The 21,441-nt window shown below is 37.3% G+C and overlaps 1 protein-coding gene across 22 annotated transcripts in view; it reads right to left on the bottom strand.

Moving 5' to 3' along the window:
• ESRRG (estrogen related receptor gamma) overlaps window positions 1–21,441 on the bottom strand; it is a 464,785-nt gene that overhangs the window by 37,823 nt on the left and 405,521 nt on the right. For all 22 annotated transcript variants that reach the window (XM_065679881.1, XM_065679878.1, XM_065679888.1 and 19 more), the window contains 2 exons: window positions 15,156–15,266; window positions 10,578–10,739 (listed from right to left, as the gene is read on the bottom strand). In XM_065679881.1, the coding sequence (XP_065535953.1) occupies window positions 10,578–10,739; window positions 15,156–15,266 (273 nt within the window). The remainder of the gene's footprint in view (window positions 1–10,577; window positions 10,740–15,155; window positions 15,267–21,441) is intronic.

The raw sequence follows: 21,441 nt of genomic DNA, 5'->3' as shown, positions 1-21,441 counted from the left end.
ATTGGCAAAATGTTCAGCACAAGTCATTAATAGAATCTGGAAATGCAAAAAACCGTCTTCAAAATATATCCCACCAATTTCACTGAATGAAGATTGTTTGGAATTCACAATGCATACTGCATGGTAAATTTGTAGCTGAAGATTCCTTGCCACTAAGCAATGCGCTCCCGAATCTACAGAATAGTTAACTTTATCTCTGGGAAACTTCAAAGTAGTAAAAAGTGAAAAAGGGATCGCAGACTAGAATGGCTTTCTACAAGAGACTGATATGGAGAAGGACTCAAAATTCTTCACACTGCAAGCACAGTTAATTAATGACAGAGACAAGGGTCAAGGTAACTTCCATGTGCTACTGGGTATAGCTTGAATCATAGCGAGTTTGGAGTCTAATGCCTGCTCATCAAGGCAGGCATGCTGCTATAGGATAGTTAGAAGTAATCTCTACCTAGAAATACATGCTGGAACCTGCTAATGTCATGATGTATTTATACCATTAAGTGCAACTTTGAACATACACATGAGCAGCATCCATTACATGCTAAACTGCTGCTCCTAATCTCTCCAACAGCAGATTTGCCCCTGCCTCTTGTCTACCATCATCACAACTCTGCCACAGCGTTCTCATGTGTAACATGTCAGGATCTGGTTAAATTAGCTGGGTCTACTTTTCAAGTGCCATTTTCACTGACCTTGGAGCCTTCTGTGCCTGTAGCTGGATCTTATTTCAATATTTGATATCACCTCAACTGAAAATGCAGCTGATTTGAAGCTGATGGTGCACAACATGGCAGATAAAAACATCTTGAGAGAAAGTTCTGAGCTGTACTGTAAAATTTCCACTCATCTCTAATACATGCCTCACAAGCTTGGGATGGAACATACCATGGGCAAACCAACACTGTCAGAGAACTTTCTCTTTATGGAACATGTTTTCAAATGAAAGGAAGGTTGCACAGTTTTTTCTTGCATTGAAAATTACCCAAATATTCCTGCCTAATGTACAGTATTAAATTTGGAGACAATTAAAGTAACATGGAAAACTTATTTAAAAGTTATAGCCAATAAGCGTTTCATGAAAGTAATTTAATGTAGGAGCATTCAGTATCTTCATTCTTCAGATTCTGTGTCTCCTGCGTTTCTTGGGATTCTTTCCCCACCCATGTATGTGTATGTGCATAAATGGAGCACTGCACAGTGAAAAAAGCTTACTAGCAGTGAAGACATGAGTTCATTAAGCTCTGGTATGATCCAGCTGATGCAGAAGGCGATTACTGCACACTCATTTTTTATAAACTGCTGATTGTGTTATCAGGCTGGATCAAGCCTTCCCATTACAACCCAGGTGCTCCCCTGCTATTCTTATACTATATATAACCAGGTCCAGGTCACCATGTGCCCTGCCAGAAACGTGCTTACTGGCTAAGGGGGCCTTGCAATTCAAAGTAATTAATCCTATTCTAATGTAGGTTAAGCAGGTGTGAAGCTGAACTCATCCAGAGAGAAAGTAGAGGCATCCTCAGAATTACAGTATTTAACTGGTCTCAGCTGACTTTAGGAAATTAGACCATCCTGTGTCACTGACCCAGTCATACAGGTGGAGACCTGTCTGCTCTAAATCCAGTCTGAGCAACTGGCTCTTCTTCCCCTCCCTCATCCCATCCTGGATTTACAGCATCAACACACACAACCGAAAAGCTGCTCCTCACCCATAACAAAGCAAATATACTTCTTGTTGGCTGTGTTTTGTTAGATGAGGAAGTCACCTGCTTAGTTTAAAACTGACTAAATGGCTGCCATAAGGGGGCTATGTTGCTCTAATTTTACTTCTGCATTCCCAGCATCTGCTATGATCCTTTCACAGGCCAATTTAAATATGTAACATTTATGATCTTATTTCCAACAAAACTTTCAGGAATTTTAAAACTGCCTTCCCCCAGAATATTTGTTCTTTAAATTCTGAATCTGAAAAAAAGCCTTATTCTTCTAGGGGAGAGGAGGCCTGTAAATAAAGTCATATTTAGAGAACATAAATGCTAGGCTCAGTTCTGCAGCATCTGACACTGCTGCAAATTCTTTACCTAAAGAATAAAGTAAAGATTCACTCCTTCTTCCTTAATGCATTTCTGAGCAAGACATCTTTCTGCCTTGTGGTGACACTTACCTGTAATAAGCTGGCCATCTTTGAGGTATAAATGGTACAGTTAGGGAAAGTTTGGGAAAGGAAATCGCCTCAAAGACTATATTGGAAGTTTGAATTCTTTTGCACAGTATGCTCTTACCTGGCAGTCTTTTAATGTGGTTTGCAGTTGAACTAAATTATGTTAAATGACTTTAACATGCGTGAAAATCTAATGTGCCCACCTATCTCCTGTATGGAACTCCAGATGCTGTCCCAGCTACAAAAGGGTGTTATTGCTGAAGTCTCAGATTCAGCTTGCTTACAAAAAAAGGTTAAGCTACATTTAGACTTCCTACACCCTGGTAATAAGATTGATTCCTTGTTGGCACAGAAGAAGAAAAACTGTTACTGAATCATCTGCAATTTACACAGACTTAATCTAGTAAACCTGTTTGTCACACAAACAAAGGTGAGGATTGTTGTCCTCTAAGTGGAAATAGTTGCTGAAAGCTCAGTTCTGCATATTGCTGCAAAGTCCTGAGGTGGTGAGTACAAACAGGGGACAAACATAACTCTCAGCTGCCACTGATATGCTGACTACTGATGGGGGTTTATCCCTTCCAGGCCAGATCCTTAAACAACAGAGGCTGGCATGGCACATTTGACTTGTACACCCATGGCAACTGATCCTACCGAGGGCTCTGGGTTTGTGTCTGTAGATTAGCTGGGGAAACTACCATACGTGTTTCTTTTTACATATTCTTGCTGTAATGCTGATCGCTGACTAAACCCAAGCCATTTCCTACTTTTTTTTTTTTTGCACTTTCTTATACATCCCTCAAAAAAAACCCAAACAATCCAGATGTGGTAACAGATTAATATTTTTTCCTTTATTTTCTTTCTCCTTTCTTCCACTCAGCATCAAGTTCAACCACTTTTAAATGCACAATGGTGTATTTTTTGCCTTGTGGTATTTCAGTAATAAAATGTTTGCAAGTAAGGAAGTAGGCTGTGTAAGTCAGTCGACAAGTCATCCAGAGTAATACAACACTCCTGATTTTGCTAGAAAAATAATAGGGAATGGCTGCTACATCTTTTTATGCTCTTGCATTTAAGAATCAAATAATCGCCATTTTTGTTTACAGAACAAAAATGAACAGCACTGGCATTCATTACTGTTGATTTGCTCTCTTTTTATTAATCATTTCTTATTTTTAAAGGGCCACAGGAGTGAGCAACATAATGCAATGGTAGGGAGATATTTACCAATTTAGTACCTCATTATAAAACTACTCAGAAACCTCTTTGTCTCTCATTTAACATAATAATTATTAGTGGCAACAAAAGTGGATCCCACACTTGCACCATGATTAGCAAGTGATGCATTGGGGTTGAATATATTGCATTTTGCTAAGTAAACCTTATAATATCCCAAATCCTCACTTTAAAAAACATCTAATTTTAAGAAAATAATTTCCACTCCTGTTAAATGCGTGTTTCCAGATTAACCAGTGATATTCTATAGAAAACTGCCTCTTTTATGCTTGAAGTCTCCAGCTGCCACACAATTTATATCTCTTTCCTCCCCTCTTTGTTTTTCAGCCATTTTCCCTGAATGTCAAAGTCAATTTAGTGCATTTCACTTTGCTGAATAAATCAGAGGCGAAATCCTTGCTAAAAGTGAAAATTTGATTTGCTAAAAGGAGCTTAGGGCAACTATTAATCAATATATCCAGAGTGTCAAAGCTAAGGCCATGATAGACATGCATTCATTTGGAGATTGGTTGAGGCAGATAAAGGGAGACACTGGGAAAAAAAAAGAAGTGCAACAGCCAGACAGTATAGTTTGTATGTTGGGGGCATGGGTGGAGGGAGAGGACTGGTTCAAAAAGGAAAGGAGACAGTCGTTGGGAAGGTACAGTCAAGTACTTGTGTATGGATAAAAAGTGAACTTAATAGAACTGTAAAGTCACTGTTTAATTCTGATCTTAAGAGTGGTTTAATGAAGGATTTTAAATGTATTTTTTATGTAAAACATTTAAGAGCCCCATTTTTTAAGGAAAGAACTGTGCAAGTTCTTTTGTTATCTCTTAATTGATTTGTTGTTTTGTTTTGCTTTTGGTGATGATTATTATTAAACAAGCTTTTTCAACAGATAGGGATTCTGAAGTAAAAACTAGTAAGAGTTCAAGATGCTTTTGAAAAGAGTCGTATCGTACATTTATATCCATGAATAATTTGCAGGTAATGAGATGTTTATATGCCTGGGATTATATTCTTTCATTTGATGCTCGTAAAAAAATGCAAAAAAAAAAGCCAAAGTGACTATTCTGGAAACTAAAGTGCTCTTTTTACACCATGACATCTATGCCTAGCAGTACTAGAAGCCTCCTCACCTCTCCAATGCTCTCTCAGTACTGAACTGGAACCAGCCTTTTCTGATTAACAGACACACCAAGAGGATGCACATCACTAGCTGCACACAAAGCCTACTCTTCTATACTGAAATCAGCTGGCATCTTGGCACTCATTTCAGCAACAGATCCATCAAGAATAGTCTGCCATCATATCTCAGGTGGATATATTCAATAATTTTAAAATAAGCACACAGACTTTTCTGTATCTACCTTTTATCACAATGCAGATCCCTGTTTTGTTTTGAAAATGCTAAGATACTGTGGACGTGTTTATTCATGCATTATCCTGGTGATCCCACTTTGTCCTTCCTGCCTTGCAAAATCACTTAGACCTTCTCTGGGATAGTATTTCCTAAGACAAAAGGGGTGCCATTATTCCTCACATTTCAAATGACAGGATAGATGAACTCCTGGCATTTTAGGCAAGCTGCTGTTCATTCTGATCAGAGAAGCTTGGATCAACATGGTGATCTAAACACTGACAGTGTTGGGTGGTTGACCATGCTTAATAGTCAAAACCAAAAATGACAGTCAATTGCTGATTTCCCATATTGTACAATTTAGTGACAAAGCTCCTGGAATCGGTAGTTTTTGAGAAACCTTTCAGCTGGAATCTCTCTACCTGTAAGGCCTAGGGAAGGATCTGCCTCAGATGATGTGTCATACAAGTTGTAAGTCCAACATCTCCATCGTAGAAAGAGCATGTCTGACTTCAATAATTAGTGCATGTTTGCAGAAGGACTTAGAAGAAGAGCAGACAGTGGGCTTTTGATAAACAGAAGGCAAAGAGAACGTGCAAAGCATCCAAGATAGCACAATGGTAAAGGGCAGGATGTCCTGATTCCCCAGGAGGCTCAAGTTATTATTACTACAAACCTCTTAACACAAAACAGCTCACACTCCATTCCATGTTACATGAGCAGTAAATGCTGCATCTACATGTCCACAAGTCTGTGGAATGACAGGCACTCTTGTGATGGGACTGTAGGAGTCCTCATGTTGTCTGAAATGGTCTTGAATTTAGCATGAGACTAGAGAAGGTCTCAGCATCAGCAGAAATGATTCCTAAAGCAGTGAGGAGCATGGTACAAGGAAGACAGCTATTTCTCTTGCAGAACTGAGATTCTGTATCAGTTGTCCCAGTAACAACCGAGAGACGGATTTGAGCAATAACAGGATGCTGGCTGTAGCTACAATGTATGTGATTATACATACCATATAGTTCCAACATATGATTTCAGCCTGTCTTCAAAGTCCTACCAATGTGAATACTACCATTAAGTAACACTCAGCATTTTTTCTCTATCATTTAAACACATGGTGTATGTCCACTAAGATACAGATACAGAAATAAGTACATGCAAGAGAACAGGTACATATATATCTAATTCATGTCTGTATGGATGTACCATATATGTATGCTGTTATGCTTTTTGAACATTAGATTTCTAAAAGTGATTATGGTCAAACTTTTCCTCTGTACTTTTACCTACTTGCAGGTGGTATTTCTGAAACAGATGATGAGAATACGGCATTTTAGAAATGACAACTCTGCAGAAAATCATGCTCTTGTTCAGTGTTAGGATGTTAAACTACCCCCCTGAGAGCTGCTTTAGGAAGGAAAGCTTAAATATTGTCCTCCACAAAGAGTATGCTGGAACAGTAATGTTTTATAAAACATTAATACTAAAATATTCAAAAAATCCTTGGATTTGCTCCATCAAAACCATACCATTTGTTTTAATACCAGCACCAGTGGCAGTATCAATCTCTAACTATTCCCTTTCTTTAACACAGTTGCTCCTGGCAAAACAGGGACAGCTGAAGACAAGCAGACTCATTTTACTAAATAATGTAACTAGTTATTTTTGATGTATTAGTCTGATTTACTATTTCCAAACAGATTATTCACTTTAAGTGCAAAAAAGTTGATTTCTATGGTCTGTTTGATGTTTTTTTCATGCACACAAACTTTTCAAAACTTTTCAGAGAACAATCTGTTTTTAGCTTCCTGTTATGCACATTTTTAAGAGCTTAATGTTTCCTGCCGCCACTTAATATGAAAGAACATTGCCCATTTTTGCTGAATGTCAATGAGATACTTACAGTAAAGAAATCGTGCTTAAACAACTCTGATGCTGTGGCCAGGAATCAGCAGAAATCCACCCCATACTGGAGAAGAGTTTATTTACTCTAACACACAACCAAAATAAAATGTAATCTCCCCAAAATATGATGCAAAGGGTCAGAAACTCAGTCACCAGTAAATATTATATTAAGTGGGGCTCTCTTATTTAAAAGGAAAGTAAAATGAAACAAAATGAAATAAAATAAATAGGAAAGTCTTGCAGAGGCTTCATGGATCTATTTACAATTTATTTAGTTCAGTTAATAGGGGTTTTGTCTCATCAGGCAGGAGATGAAGCAGCATAGGCCTCTCACTAAGCACCTTCCGTATTTCACTAACGAAATTACAGTACATCAGAATATTTTAATCTGACACAAAGAACAACAATAGATCTGACTGTTGGGCTGATAATCTTATCACACCCCGTGAAACCTAGATCTAATATTTGACTGAGCCTCCATTACTTGGCAACACATTCTAAAAAGGCCAACAATGGAGAGAGAATGAAGTGGAGTGTGGAAGTACCTCCATATCTACATAAAAGAGATTAGAGGCGACAGCATTCCATTTTACAGCTCAATCATATTGTGTTAGCATGCGCTTATCCGAGCGCGGATGAAATTTAAAGAGAAATAAAAAAGAGTCAGGCAGATAGGAACCATAAAAGCGAGGCATGAGCAATTTCCAAGGATATAAAAGGATGCTAATGGCGGGGCCCTGTCATTCTTAAAAAGGGCTATTAGGGCACCATCATCTGTTCTTGCGCCCTTATGCTCCCCTAACTAAAGTCAAGCATTTCCTAATGCCATTGTGATCTTTTTCTTCTTCAGATAAGACATGGTCATGTTTCATAACAACACGCTTCCCATTTATTTGATTTATAAATGCAGGGAGACTAATTCTATTTACAGATAAAGGCTTTCCATATATATTTTTCTTTCAATATTTCCTTTTGTAGGTGGCATAGACTTTTTTTGTTCAATAAAAGCAACTATTCAAATGTTTCCAATAGCACAAAAATACTAATGATTTTATCAAAACATACAAACTTGGTATAATTTTAAAATGATTTTTAGTCTATGACCACAATGGGAAACAGTTGCCCAGGACAGAATGCATATTGCACTGTTACCTTTTACAGATAATTTCATTAAAAGACTTTCTGTTTGAACAGCAAAAACATTAGTTTGGTTTCTTCCACAAAGCCAAATTTTACTTTGAATTGCAATGCTTTACAGTCAAGATCTTTATTACTTATTAAGCACCTGATATATAAGGGCCTTTAATTATACGGAACCTGAAGAAATCACTATAGTAAAGAAAGATCTGCTGATTGCTGCTTTGCTGTGCTAGGCACAAATTCACTACTGGTATAATTAATCGATTCCAAGAGATTTACACCAAGGATTTACTTAGTCCACCCACCTACAGTGAACTTCTATGCAATTTGCACCCGTTTCCCAACTCATCCTTTTCCCAATTCTATTCTGTTTCTGCCCACAGTTATATATGTTAGCTCAGAAAACAGTCAGCTAGCACCAATCCAAGCTCTTGTACAAGTTGCTGTGTGCCAGACATTGGCTGAGTGCAGGCCATCCAAGTTCAGCAGTGATTCATTATTCAAAACAGAGCTACAAAAGCTCATCCCATTTGCAGTTTAGCATGTCTACTTTTGCATTCTGATTTTTGTGATCAAATGGCAGAGAACAAGCACAGTTTTTATCACTGCCCCCTGCTACCAGAAGGCTTATAAAAAGATGGTCTTTTTTACCTTTTCATTCCTAAACGCAGTCAGGTGAATAAACTTAGCACGCGACTTTACATCACAGCAGGAGTGGTTTTGAGTTTACCTTGTAATAAAAAGCTGCTTCATGGGAAAAAATGTTCCTCAACTGGTTCAGATCGCAGACTTTAAATTTTCAAGGCCAGTTTACAGCATCCAACACCTTTTCCACGTTAACCAAAGCCATTATTTTAAAGGATTCTCAGTCTCATCACTCCGCTCTTCCTACTCCTCCAACCAAATCAAAGCTACAGATATATTCACAAATAAAACCAACTGAAGTTCCCCTGCAACTATTACGGAGCACAACTGACTTCTTTGAGAGCTACTCTATTTTGGTTAAGGTGATCTAGGTATCTTCCAAAGATGAAACCCAAACTCACCTAACTTAATTCATTTCTACTTAATTTGGGGTGCTTTATTAGCAACCAGCATAAGATAAAGTATCTACTATAATACAGACTGATGTTTAAATGAGTTTACAATTTGCTTGGGCTCATCTAGAACTGCTCTGAACAAAGCCATTCAGAAATGTCAGCTGTGCTCCTAACCACTGTAACAAATTGTTGCCTGAATGCTGCACACCTAATGACTTCAAATTAGCTTCACTGCGATATTGCCTGACAGTTCGTTACGACTGTTAGCAACATAGCTGGCGTATCATGACCAATAAATTGGTTTCAGTGTGGGCTGGGAAAGGGACTTCCATCAATTTGATTAAAGAAATTACTGTAGCATTCAAAGCATAAAGACAAACTAGTTTAAGGAGACAGAAATAAGTTAACTGTACCAGAAAAACATTGCTTGTGGTACAAAAGCTTGTTTATACACCATTTGTGGCACAGAGAAATGACTGCATTTCAATTGCATGGCATAGTGACTATTTTAGAGTTTGCAGGTTGTTGTCTCTAATCTGAAGTAGAATAATGCTCCATAAATGTACAAATTATTTTATTCTTATGCTTTCTTAGTGTTTATATCTATCAAAAAATATACCTAAAAGCATGTACCTGAAGAACTGAGGCCTTGTGCTGGTTAGCACAAGTGTGAAAAAAGTTGGAAGGCTATTTGTGATTTCTCTTGATACCAGAAATAAAAGACCTTTAACTCTGATAAACATAAAACTGACTAGGTTATTTACTCTACTATTCAAGTATCCAAAAATCACATTTAAAATGAGGATGACTAATTACTCAGAGGAATTAAAGGCTATCTGTTCTTATGCTCAATAAGGGTCCACTATCAAGACTACAAAACTAGCAAGCTGATGAAAACACACCAAACTTGCTCACTCCTTTGCTGGAGTAGAGAAGTACCTTAAGGAACGAGAAAAAAAGCCAACCTTTTTTGTGTGAATTTACCATTTGTGAAAGGTGACAAACTGGGAACCTTTGGAGACACCCTAGAAGTTTGTCTGCTAGCTCACAGAGCAAGAAAAAATACCTCAGTACTGGGGGGAAACAGAATATACCTGAAATCTTAGTGGAAGAAATCGCTCATTTTCTGAGGAGCTGCTTTTGATGACCCCCACTTTTCTTGCTAACAGGAGTGCCAATCAGCTCCTACATATAACACATTTATGTGATGTAGATCACAGCCCATTTCATGCAGACCAAGGAGTACTAAGCTGTAAGATACCTTTTGGTACAGTTGAGTTCTTTCTACTGAATTGCTGGTATGATTCGGTTCATTCAGTGAAAAGAACAATTGCTCTGTGCCATGCCAACATGTAAGCCAATTTTTGAACCTCCTGTGGTCAGTATAAGACAGTGCTGCATTTATGTAATAGAGGAACCAGACTCAGATACAGCTACTGCTGAATCAAGTTAGTACAGAGGAAAGGACTTACACTACCCTTCATACTAATGCAGGCCAATGCTCTGGAGAGGGAGGTGAGTTTATCTTAGTAGAAGTAATACATAGTAACACTCACAGCAACAATACTAGTTTTTTATATATTTTTAAGGTAAAATATACTATCATGTAACCAACATCCTATGTGAATCATCTGGAGCCTTAAGAAAAGTTTATACATTGTAGTGAAAGAACAAAATGTAATTTTTACCAGAAGAGAATAACCCATACAATGATTTCTGTATGTCATATGTTTGCAATAAATACTTTTCATACCTGGAATATGCTTAGCCCATCCAATGATCACCACCAGTTCTCTGTCTGCCAGGTCACAAAGAGTGGTAAGTGCTTTGATGTCACTGTCTGGAACAGTGGGGTCAGGCATAGCATAGATCTTCTCTGGTTCAGCCACCAGCAAATGGGAGACAATCTTGTTATCTGCAAAAATGGTCCAGAACAGTACAAGATCACCAGTAGCATCATTCCACTTGTCAAACAGATGGCTCATATTCCAAAGTGCACACGAATAAGATACTGGACCTAATTAAACTGTACTGTAACTTAACTGTCTTCTACAAGCATCACAGCACAAATAATTCTGGTCCACTAATGATTTTTATCAAGCTAGACATATATCTCCTTAAGATAATAAATGTAATGGAACGTACAATACCTGATCACCTCCTAATATTTATTATTTTGTAGAAATCAATAATTTTGTAGAAAAACATTCATGCATTATAATGTATTTTGGACACTGTGTTAATAGAAAAGTTCTGCCCTCCTCTAATTACATGCAACACCCCCATCCCCAAAGGCAGGTGTATTTCTTGAGCCATTAATAAGCAATTAGTCAGTCACCAGAATCTGTAACTTTTGTCAGCAATTCCAGTTCTTTATTTTAGATATCACTATTAAACCGCTGCAATGGTCTCAGGATTTTCTCAGTGCTCATTATCCTGTACACCTTCTCTTGTGGGTATCCTCCCCACTGAAATGTTAGGAATTAATGTGAGAAAAGCTGGGTGTTGTCTTGTATTAGGTTTTCAGTGAAACATTTGAATTTAGAATCATGTATAAAACTAGCCTATGTACAAAAATGGACTAATGATCTCATATCATTTTTAGTCAGCAATAGCTATTAAAATCAATGAGAACAAAGAGTGTAAAAGTAAGGAAACTATCAATAGATACAGACACTACCTCAGAAAACTGGTTTTGTGCAAAGAATGATACTTCATCATAGTCACACACTGGTTATTTTGGTCTATATAGCATTCTCATTCATGTGTTTAATATTTGTATTTTCTTTCAGGTGACTTGAGAAATCTATTTGGAATAATCAAATTATAACAAAAAGTGAAGAGGGAAAAAAAAAAAAAAGAGTAGAAGAGCCTGGAAGATTTACAAGAGTGTTGCTATTCTATATTTCATAAGTAGGATAAACATAAAATGAGCATTAATGCCATGTGGAGGCACAATGGAAATCTCTATACAGTAGCCTGATTTGTTACTCTTAGAAGGCAGAGCTAAAAACAAAATGTCCAATTCCTTAAGCCTCCTAATAGAGGATACATTCCAATATTTCACAATATACTTATATTTCACTTTTCAGGGTAGATACATCTTGTGATCCCAAATGCACCACCAGAAGTTAAAGCCCAAATGGCACCCTTTCGTGAATTTATAAAGATCTGTTCTCTTTATTAGGACAGAGAGTTACAGGGCTTGATATAAATGGGATTTGACTGTGAAAAGGTGCAAAGTATTCTCTGACTGTAGAGAAGGCTGCCAGAATTAGACCACTTTCCCCTCTTCCATGTAAGCCATAGGATGGACCACACAGAGCTGCAGTGGAAGCTGACTGAGATGTGACTTGCCCCGGTGTCAGAGAGGCTCCCTACCAGCCCATGACAGATTTCCACCCAATACCAGCTTGATTCAGATTTCTGACACTTTACTGCTCTTTTGGGAAAGAGACTCCTCAATCCTGATCCATCGCCTCTGTAAGTGTTGCCTTATTCCAAATTCGTGTGCCAGAAGTTGTGATTTATGTTAGCCCTTCATAAAGTAAGTGCAAGAGCCAACTAGAAACCATCACGTCAGGAATGTTTTATTACAAGGGGATATATTCATGCTTTATATGAACTACAGGAACTATGCCAATGGAGTAATTCTTGATCTCAATATTCTACTGATTACCAAACTGATTAATTAGGAATTCTATTCTTACTTAGAGATGACAGATGGTAGTTTTAACTTATATTGGCAAATTGCCTTTGCACAAAACTTTTTTTTTAAACAGTCTTTTCCTATCCTGTTTAATTTCACAGAGAAAACAATCTTTTTCAAGTGAGAAAAGATAACACTGCTTCTTCAAAATTCCAGTATTGAAAATTCCAGCATTGAAAAGGATAAATAAATGAGAGTTTCTTAACAGGAAAACATATGTAGCTGAGGACTTCACGTTTGTGGGTATATAATCAGTGACGAATGAAGAAGCACTCACAGGTCCAAGTTCTGGGTTTTTTTTCCTGAGAACAAAGGAAATGGTCAAAGAGCCTCTTTCCTTTTTCTATTAGGTTCCTCATCAATAGCTTTTGTAGATGATTTATGAATATTGCATATTTTGACTCTAGATTTGCAAAAGCTCAAATTCTTTTTACTTTTGCAACCAACAAGAGCTACAGACAGGCCATTAGACTCCATGGTGAAGCTGGAAAATGCAACAGATACCAGAAGTAGGTGTAGACGAGATCCTCTAAACCCCTGTTTTTTTCCCTATAGGGGGAAAAAGCTACATGTATTGGTACATGTGCTAGTGTAGACCATAGGAAGATTTTGAAGGTACCCAGAAAGCTCCATCACTCAGGAAACTGAATGGCCATGAGCACTGTTTCTAGGTAAATCTTGTTTAACATTTCCCTAATTAGAATCACTAGAACCCAGTTTTCATTCCTGTGCCTTGTTATACACAGACTATCTGACAGGGTCCAGAAAATCTCCCAGGCTACTTGCGCTCAAAACTGATTCGACTGTTTGAAGTCTTGACACTCATCTGGCAAGGATCTGAAAATTCATTTTTGTAAATGTTTGGTACAAAAAATGTTTGTAATTGGACAAGCTAAGGAACGGGAAGGGAGATAATGAGTAATGACTTATAAGGAGGTTAGGTATCTCAGACAAACTGAGCTTACAGAAAGTAATCTTGGGTTTACACAGAGATTCTTGTGTTTCAGTACAACTGCACTAACTTCTGCTCATATTAAAGGGGTTGTGACTTTGAGGTTGGATTTATTCTCTTACTCTTTTTGCCTGTTTGGTCTCAGCTTTGTTGGAATGCCTGGCTATCAACACTTCTACTCAATGACAATATCAAGTAAATGAAAAACTGACAATCTGTGCACCCAGGAAAACTAAACCTCTAATGAAATTAAGCATTAGAGTTTATTAAATTTTATTGTATTATCAAAAAGTTTTTATTATAATGTGCAAAATCTGCTTAGTGCAGCCCTAGATTGTATTTACAGAACACTGGGACAGCTTATGGAGGCTGAGTAGAAGATGCCAGATTGGACAATTGAAGGAATATAATCAGCATAATGTTTTTTGGAAAGGCAAAAGGAAACTATGCCATATGTTCACTTAAGCCTTAATTTTATGTAAAACTGGCTGTTTTTTTCTTTGACACAGCTAAAATGCCCTTTTACTTACAGTTCAAAGACTGTTTATTTGCTCTCCAGATCCCCATATGCTCAAATATATTGTACACAGCACTGTCCCCTACTGGGGAACACAAAGTCATAGAATCAACTAGGTTGGAAAAGACCTTTAAGATCATCAAGTCCAACCATTACCAACACGAACAGAAACAGATTCCATTTTCTGTACAGCCAGGTATTTTCAAGAGCCTAAAACTGACGTGTGTTGTCAGAAGCACAGGGGCAGAGGCAAATGGGAGACAAGAAGTCCAGTCTCCTTACTTCTCTGGCTTGTTTCTCTAGTTTAGGATCAAATGAAACTTCTCAGCAGGAGCAACAGGATGTATGTAAAGAGTTTATAACACTTGATATAGTGTGTATGCCTTTGCAGGATAATACGTTAGCCTCTTGCACTACAGCTATAATGCTATTAAATTTACTTCATGGAATTAGTACAGTCGCTGCTTGAGTTTATATAAGCTGCAAAGCAAAACCCCTAACTATTTTTAGTTAATCGCAAAGAGGATGGAACTTGTATTTTAGCAATGAGATGATCATCTCTCTCTTAATTTCAGCCTGGCAAGATACAATCAAGGACATTATTAAAACATAACAAAACAAGCAAAAAAAATCCATGAGGGTACTAGAGCCCAAACTACCAATCTATGCTTGTTATTAGTGTGCCATATTGCTGTTTTAATCTAATGCTAGGTAGTGTATTAATCTAAAGATATAAATTAATGAGGCTTTTAATGTATTTTCATTGGGAGGTTGAGCAAACTCATTTAGTTAGTGAAAACTACAAAAATCACATTCTTGTGAAATCTGAAACTGGAAGCTTCAATGAACTAATGAGGACAGTATGAACCATTTTATGTACCACTGAAAATAAAGATAACCTGTAAATGTAAAATTTGCACTGCATAAACCATGCTTTTATACACTTCCACCTGTAAAACTATTCTTTGTTCAACTCCACTTCAGAAAGATGAGCATATATAAAACAGAATTATGTTAACAGCTAAATGGATATAGCGTTCACGGTAATACCTTCTGACCAAATCCTTGTCCCTGTCAAAAGGAGCTTAACAAACAGAGCTGTGAGTTGATAGCTTATAGTCAAAGAGAAATTCTGTATATCTGGTGTACTCACATGGCTTTTTTGCTGGCTGAACTAGCTGAGGGTTCAGGTATGGGCTATTCTCTGCATCTATTCTGCGCTTGTACTTCTGGCGACCTCCACGTACTCTGTCTAGGCGGACACCTATGTTGGGAAAAATACGCAAATATTTAATTAAAAATACTATGAGGATGCCTGTCAGGTAACACTCTTGTACCTCCTCACTTCGAATATTTATTTAAAATGCATGCTTATTTCAAAAGATTAATTTTAGAAAGCAAGGGAAAGCAGCACTAAAAGTATTTGCAAGCTGTTTAGATTTTCACACATGCAAGACTAAGTATATGACACAATTTCCTGTTCATTTAAAACCTTTTGTTAATATTTACATATTATTAAAACAGTTAACAAATCCGGTTTCCATTTGAAAGGGTATGATCTTAAGTTTTCTTTGCCAGAAGCAGAAGTTCAAAGCTGTAATAAACACCATGGATATACAAGGCTAACATTGTGAAGAAGTAAAGAGAACTGGAACTTTAGAAACAATGAGTGCTGTATACATTTTAGACAGTCAAAACCAATGCTCTTAATTAACATGGATTAGCGTGGCCAGAACATTATTCTTAGCAAAATAAGAACATATACATGTCTTAAAGACCCAAAATGGTTCATGAGGTTTGAAAGAAATTGCATGGCTGTGTGTTTAGATGTCATCAATGATGAAATAACATTTGTGTTGTACCTCCATATTGTTCATTGCTTCAATAAAGCATTCTGCTACCTGCTTTGTACAGATAGATAAGAGTTTACCTTCCTGAAACAAGCTATAGCTGCTCTCATAGACAAAATGAAAAGGGGGGGGGGGGGGGGGGGGGGAGAAGATGGTAGGTCCTATAAAACAATGAAGTATTTTTATTTCCTTCTGAGTCGCCTAGGCAGATTTCCAGACAACCAGGACAAATGCCAGTATAACCAAGTAGTAACATAACCCTGAAGTTGAAAAACCTGGCACATACGCAGGGCAACATGACAAGTAATAAATACCAAGTATAAAATTTGTCGCTCATGACATGGATTTAACTAGACAAGAGCGCAAGAACACATTAAATATCAATGATCTCTCTGAGTGATGCAATGAAGTACAGCTCACTTTCTCACTTTGCTTTTCATTGTCTATTTTAGCTCTCCTCCCTCTATCTTTTCTATTGCCATTATTGTGCCCTACTCTAATCCTTCCCATCTCCCTCATATATCACCTCACAGGAAATACCTCTACAACTGGCTTCTGAAGAGCAGAGAATCCACCACAAAAGAAGTTAAGGAGAATACAGCACAGAGTTTAAGTGCTGCCCATGAACCTGCTCTAGTAGAACAGTCTAGTTACCAGGAAACATCTGTCAGCCCTCTTTCATCCTCACAAACCAGAGGATGGACTGGGTTTTGGTGAAGAAAAGCCATTTTGCCAACTAGCCAGAAACCCAATGCTGAAAACTCTTCTGGTCCCACACAAGGCCCTCAGTGACATGGGTTAGTGGTGGCCTTGGCAGTACTGGGGTAATGGTTGGACTTTTATTATCTTAAAGGTCTGTTCCAACCTAGCTGATTCTATGATTCAGTTACATTTCTCATTGGATGTTACCAGTTATACTGCGAATCACACTATTTAACTAATAAACCCAAATGACTGCATACCCAAACAGGTCAGTGTATAATTATAAATGACACCTTGTTTATGGTACTTGCCTATATTACAATCAAACTTGTGACTGATTTATGGTCTAAGCTATTTGAGACAATTCATGGTGATTCAATCAACAAAGCATGGTTATTTTTTTGTTTGTTTTTAAAGTTACACTTGGAAAAGCAGGAACTACAAGACCACTTTAAAAACTGATAGTCCAAAGCTTTTCAGAGCTAATGATTAACTCACTGTTCTTCACCCTTGAATTAGGAGTTTGAGCTACACCTGAAGCACATGACATCCAGGACAATATACCGCCACAAAAAACAAACAGCAAAGACCAAGGTTTGACAGCTGAGTATTCAGAAATGTGCAGAGGGTTAGGAGAAGCCACATGTAATACTGGCGGGATTATGAAAAAGTCTGCCCAGCATTTGCGGAAAAATGGACAGAAAATTATTTCTGCATAATTCAGATGCCATCCTTCTTTCTGCTTGGGAGCAGATTTCATAGTGATGAAAGATGGATAGCATCAGACAGAAGTATGTTTAATCAGAAAGTAATGGAACCAAATGGAACCAAAGCTTAAATTAAAATAATATAAATCGACTGAGATGAATTTTTTTCTACCTCCTTCGCATTTGCAGAAACACATATTCAAGCCACTCATACTCAAATGGGAGGAAATACAGAGAAATGTTACAATAGCACAGCTATACATCATCCATGCACTAAAGAACTGGGGAATAACAGTACTGTATTTTAAAATTACCTAAATCTACAACATAACTAATTCAAATTCTAAGGCATTCTTCGACAACATAATACTGAGATACTATAAATTAGAGGTGTATAACCCTTTCAATAAAACTGATACAGAGGTTACCATTGGTTTAATTCCTAAGCTTTCCTCATTCCTAATACTATTACAAAGTAGCTAGTTTAGAATCAATTTGTGATGATTTATCACACTCAAATTGGTATTTTATTTCCCAAGAGGCTTTACAAGAGTAAATACAATGGAAGACACCACTTAAGAAAGTATACCCATCTGACATACCATAAAAACTTTGGAGTTTGGCAGGAAGCAAAATGAAATCCTGAGGTTCCTGTGTATATGCGTGCATTTTCCCCTGTAACTCCTACAGCTTGTATGAGAGAATTCCCAACATAGAGACGCGATTATCTGCTTTCAAAACAGTAATAGCTGATGCTTTCTTTGTTAGAAAAACAAAGGGAAGAAAGAAAACCAATTTTGTCCGCAAAGATCTTAATTTGGGCCAGGAGGATCTCAGCATCTTGATCACAGAGGTAGTTGCTGTAATTCAACACATAGTCTGTACTCAGATGACTGAGCAGGATATTGCGGTACCTAGCTAGCATAAAGGGAGAAGTTCAGTAGGTTTCTGCTTTGGCTCTGCTGTGCATGTGGCCAGAGTCTTCAGCATCTTAGTTCACTCACTGAATCAGTCCTCAAAAAGTGAAAAGACAAGACATCCACTTCACCTATATAAACTCATGTCACATGTCCAAATAAATTGCACTGTACCTATTATCATTTTAGTTGTTTAAGGTTAAACCAGCCATTAATGTCACTGAATGAAGCTCCACTGAAGACAAGCAAGTTGATTCTACACATTCCCCAAAGCTCAGTTTCATTTCCAATTCTTCAACAGAAAAACAAACCCAAAAGCCCTAATGAAAAAAAAAAAAAAACCAAACAGGATGACTGCAGGAGACAAATGGGAAGAACAGGCTTGCTGCCACTTACAATACCAGCTACTTCCAACAGTCAAGTAAACATGTTCAGTTTACATCTTGAGACAAGCACATAAGACTCATCTGTTCAGGAGCGATGGGTAGTCACATTCTGGTGCAACTTACAAAGCTTGGAAGATAAGGATTAGATTAGAACTGTAATACATGGAGAGATGGAAACTATGTAAATCAATGGAATAGCCATGTTTTTAAAAGAAAGCATTTACACATACTAATACAACATAAGAACTTCTCCAGCTGACCTTAAGCAAAAATAATGGTCATAACAGTCACTACATAAGCTTCTACAAAAAAGGTTTACCTCCTGGCTCCTCACACAATCTTTGCATGATTTCTATGATATGCTTCTATATGCTATGTCTATGATATGCTTTGCACGATTTCTATGACACACAACAAAATTATATTGGGCATTTACTGTAAAAAGGAAGTGCCAAGACAATCTTGCACAAAAATAAGTGAAGACTATAAATGATGTACAAAATGAGCTACCTACCAGGTACTTCAATCTGAACAAACTTAACATAAGCAAACTGAACTCTCCATTTTCTCTGTATTTCCTTATCTGCTCCTCTCTCACCAATTAATTATTCCTATTCTGTAGTCCTTTCTTCACATTGCCTTGAAGCCTTCATGTGGGACAGGTACCCACTATGACGAGTGCTATAATAATCAAAAAGATTGCCCCTACCCCCATACATCATTCTTTTTGCAATTCAGGTCCTCACCTTAGTGTGATAATCCTATTTAACCATGCCACCTCATTTTCCATAAATATCCAAGCCATACATACATATAGCCATATATCCAAGCCATTCCATACATACCCAAGTATACTAATTACTCCTTTACAATCTACCTCTCCTTTCTCATCCCCTCCCCCCTTCATACCCTGGCTACAAGTCTCTACTGTTCATTTGTCCACCTGTTCCACAAACATTCTTATCCTTCTCACAGAGCTCTATAGTTCCCGGAAACCCTCAGTCAAACTTGGAAGGCTTTAGCTTTATCCTTCAAATCTAGACCTATCAACACCAGGACTGCCTGTAATTAATTGATTACTACCTATTACTGGGGAGAGCTTTTTGTTTCAGAAAAAATAAATCTAATTCACTGAACTATGAGCTAATATCTGAATAATCAAAGCTCCCTCTCTACCTTCCAGTACATCAAACACACAATTTTGACTTCCTAAAGAAATTTCAAGTTCTGCTCCCTTTCCATCCCCTCTACATGAGAGACATGGCAAGCAGGCATCTTCTACACTGCTGTTGTTTTGGTGTCATTTTTTAGGACAGTATCTTGATAGAGTGTTCCAGTTTACTTGAACATACTGTGCCTATTTGTAAGATCACCAAGTAAGCTTGAGTAAATATTATGAACCCTGGGTTTTGCTTTTATTCACACAGAACAGGAAAACTAGTTGATTTTTCCACGATGAATGGAGATATAATGTATTCAGACTTAAGAGTGCATGGTCATCTAGTTACTCTTCGGATAATTCAGTAGTCTTTGTAGTTTTGGATTAGAGAAGTGTGAGGCCAGTGCATTAATCCTACAGTCTGAAAGATTCAGAATGGGAAAAATCCTTCTTATTTAAACCACAAAAGACCTCTCTCAATAGAGCAGAAACAAGCAGGAAGTAACACAGTATGAAGAAAAAAGATAATATGAGCTATTTTTGCTTCACGATCTGCATCTTTGTTTCATGTGCTGAATTATAAAGATGCCAGAGAGCTTCTGAAATCAATTTACAAAGTATTTGGATAATAACATACACAGGTGAAAATTCAGCTAGAGATGTAAAATATGTGTCCATTAGGAGGGTAATATTTTGAAAAGAGAGTTCTAAGTCATCAAAGAAGATAAAAGCTATGACTTACACTAAAGCTTTCCAGATCTACACCTGAATTAACAATTAGCAGGGGAAGGCTTTAGTGTTTTGTCTTCTGATAGCTATCTGCACTACTAAACACATTATTTAGTGTAGCATAGAAGTCTAAAATTCATCCTCCTACCTTACATGCACAGTCAGTACCAAAAAGTATTTGTTAACATGGGGTAAACTGGTTGTCCTCAAGAGGTGCCTATGAAACAATTCAAATCATTAACTGGCCCATATAACGGCTTGAAAGGCAAAACAATGTTTATTACTTTAATATCCACCTTGCTCTTTGCCGTAAGTTTTTTAATTTAACAAAGATTCACAACAAACAGTTTATTAGTAAAAAAAGAATTGGGCCAATTAAAGTATTTAGTGACTTCTTCCAGGTTAAAAAATCAAAAATACTTCTTTTGTGGAACAAGTGTTTCTACCCAATGCTTCATTTCAGGTTTTGCTTACATTTAATCATTGAAAATGTTTCTAGTCAACCAAATGTAAGCAACACTTTAAAAAATCCATTTTTGTCCTAGGAAGAGCAGATGAGAAGGGCAAATTTTGGCACAGGAATTGAAAATAAAAATTTCTTTGGTTAAAGCCCAAAGGTTGGGGGTTTTTCAGTTTGACTATAGAACTGATGTGTTACACAGCTCAGTACTCCACCTCTCCTGAAAGGAAGATTAAGTTTGCATTAACTAATCATCTACATGCTGAATTTTTGTGCACTGTCATTTATGCATTAAAACATAAAAGAACATGAAGAAAATCCACCTGGTTTTCCCATGCAAATGAGATTTCATGTAAATAAATAAATTCTATTATTTCTTAGCCCAAGTGACTTCCCTTGAAGAGTGGTCTATAAACAAAGATGTTCACATGGAGAAAATGCAGTGTGAAACACTTAAGAGTACTACCATCGCTTTACATGTTTCAATGGTTCCCTTTGAAGCTCAGTATCCTAATCTGTGACACTCACA

This window comes from Lathamus discolor, chromosome 5 (assembly GCF_037157495.1).
Source record: "Lathamus discolor isolate bLatDis1 chromosome 5, bLatDis1.hap1, whole genome shotgun sequence".
NCBI classification, from domain to species: Eukaryota; Metazoa; Chordata; class Aves; order Psittaciformes; family Psittacidae; genus Lathamus; species Lathamus discolor.
The sequence above is the reverse complement of the archived record's forward strand: the minus strand, read 5'-3'. Positions and strand labels throughout refer to the sequence as shown.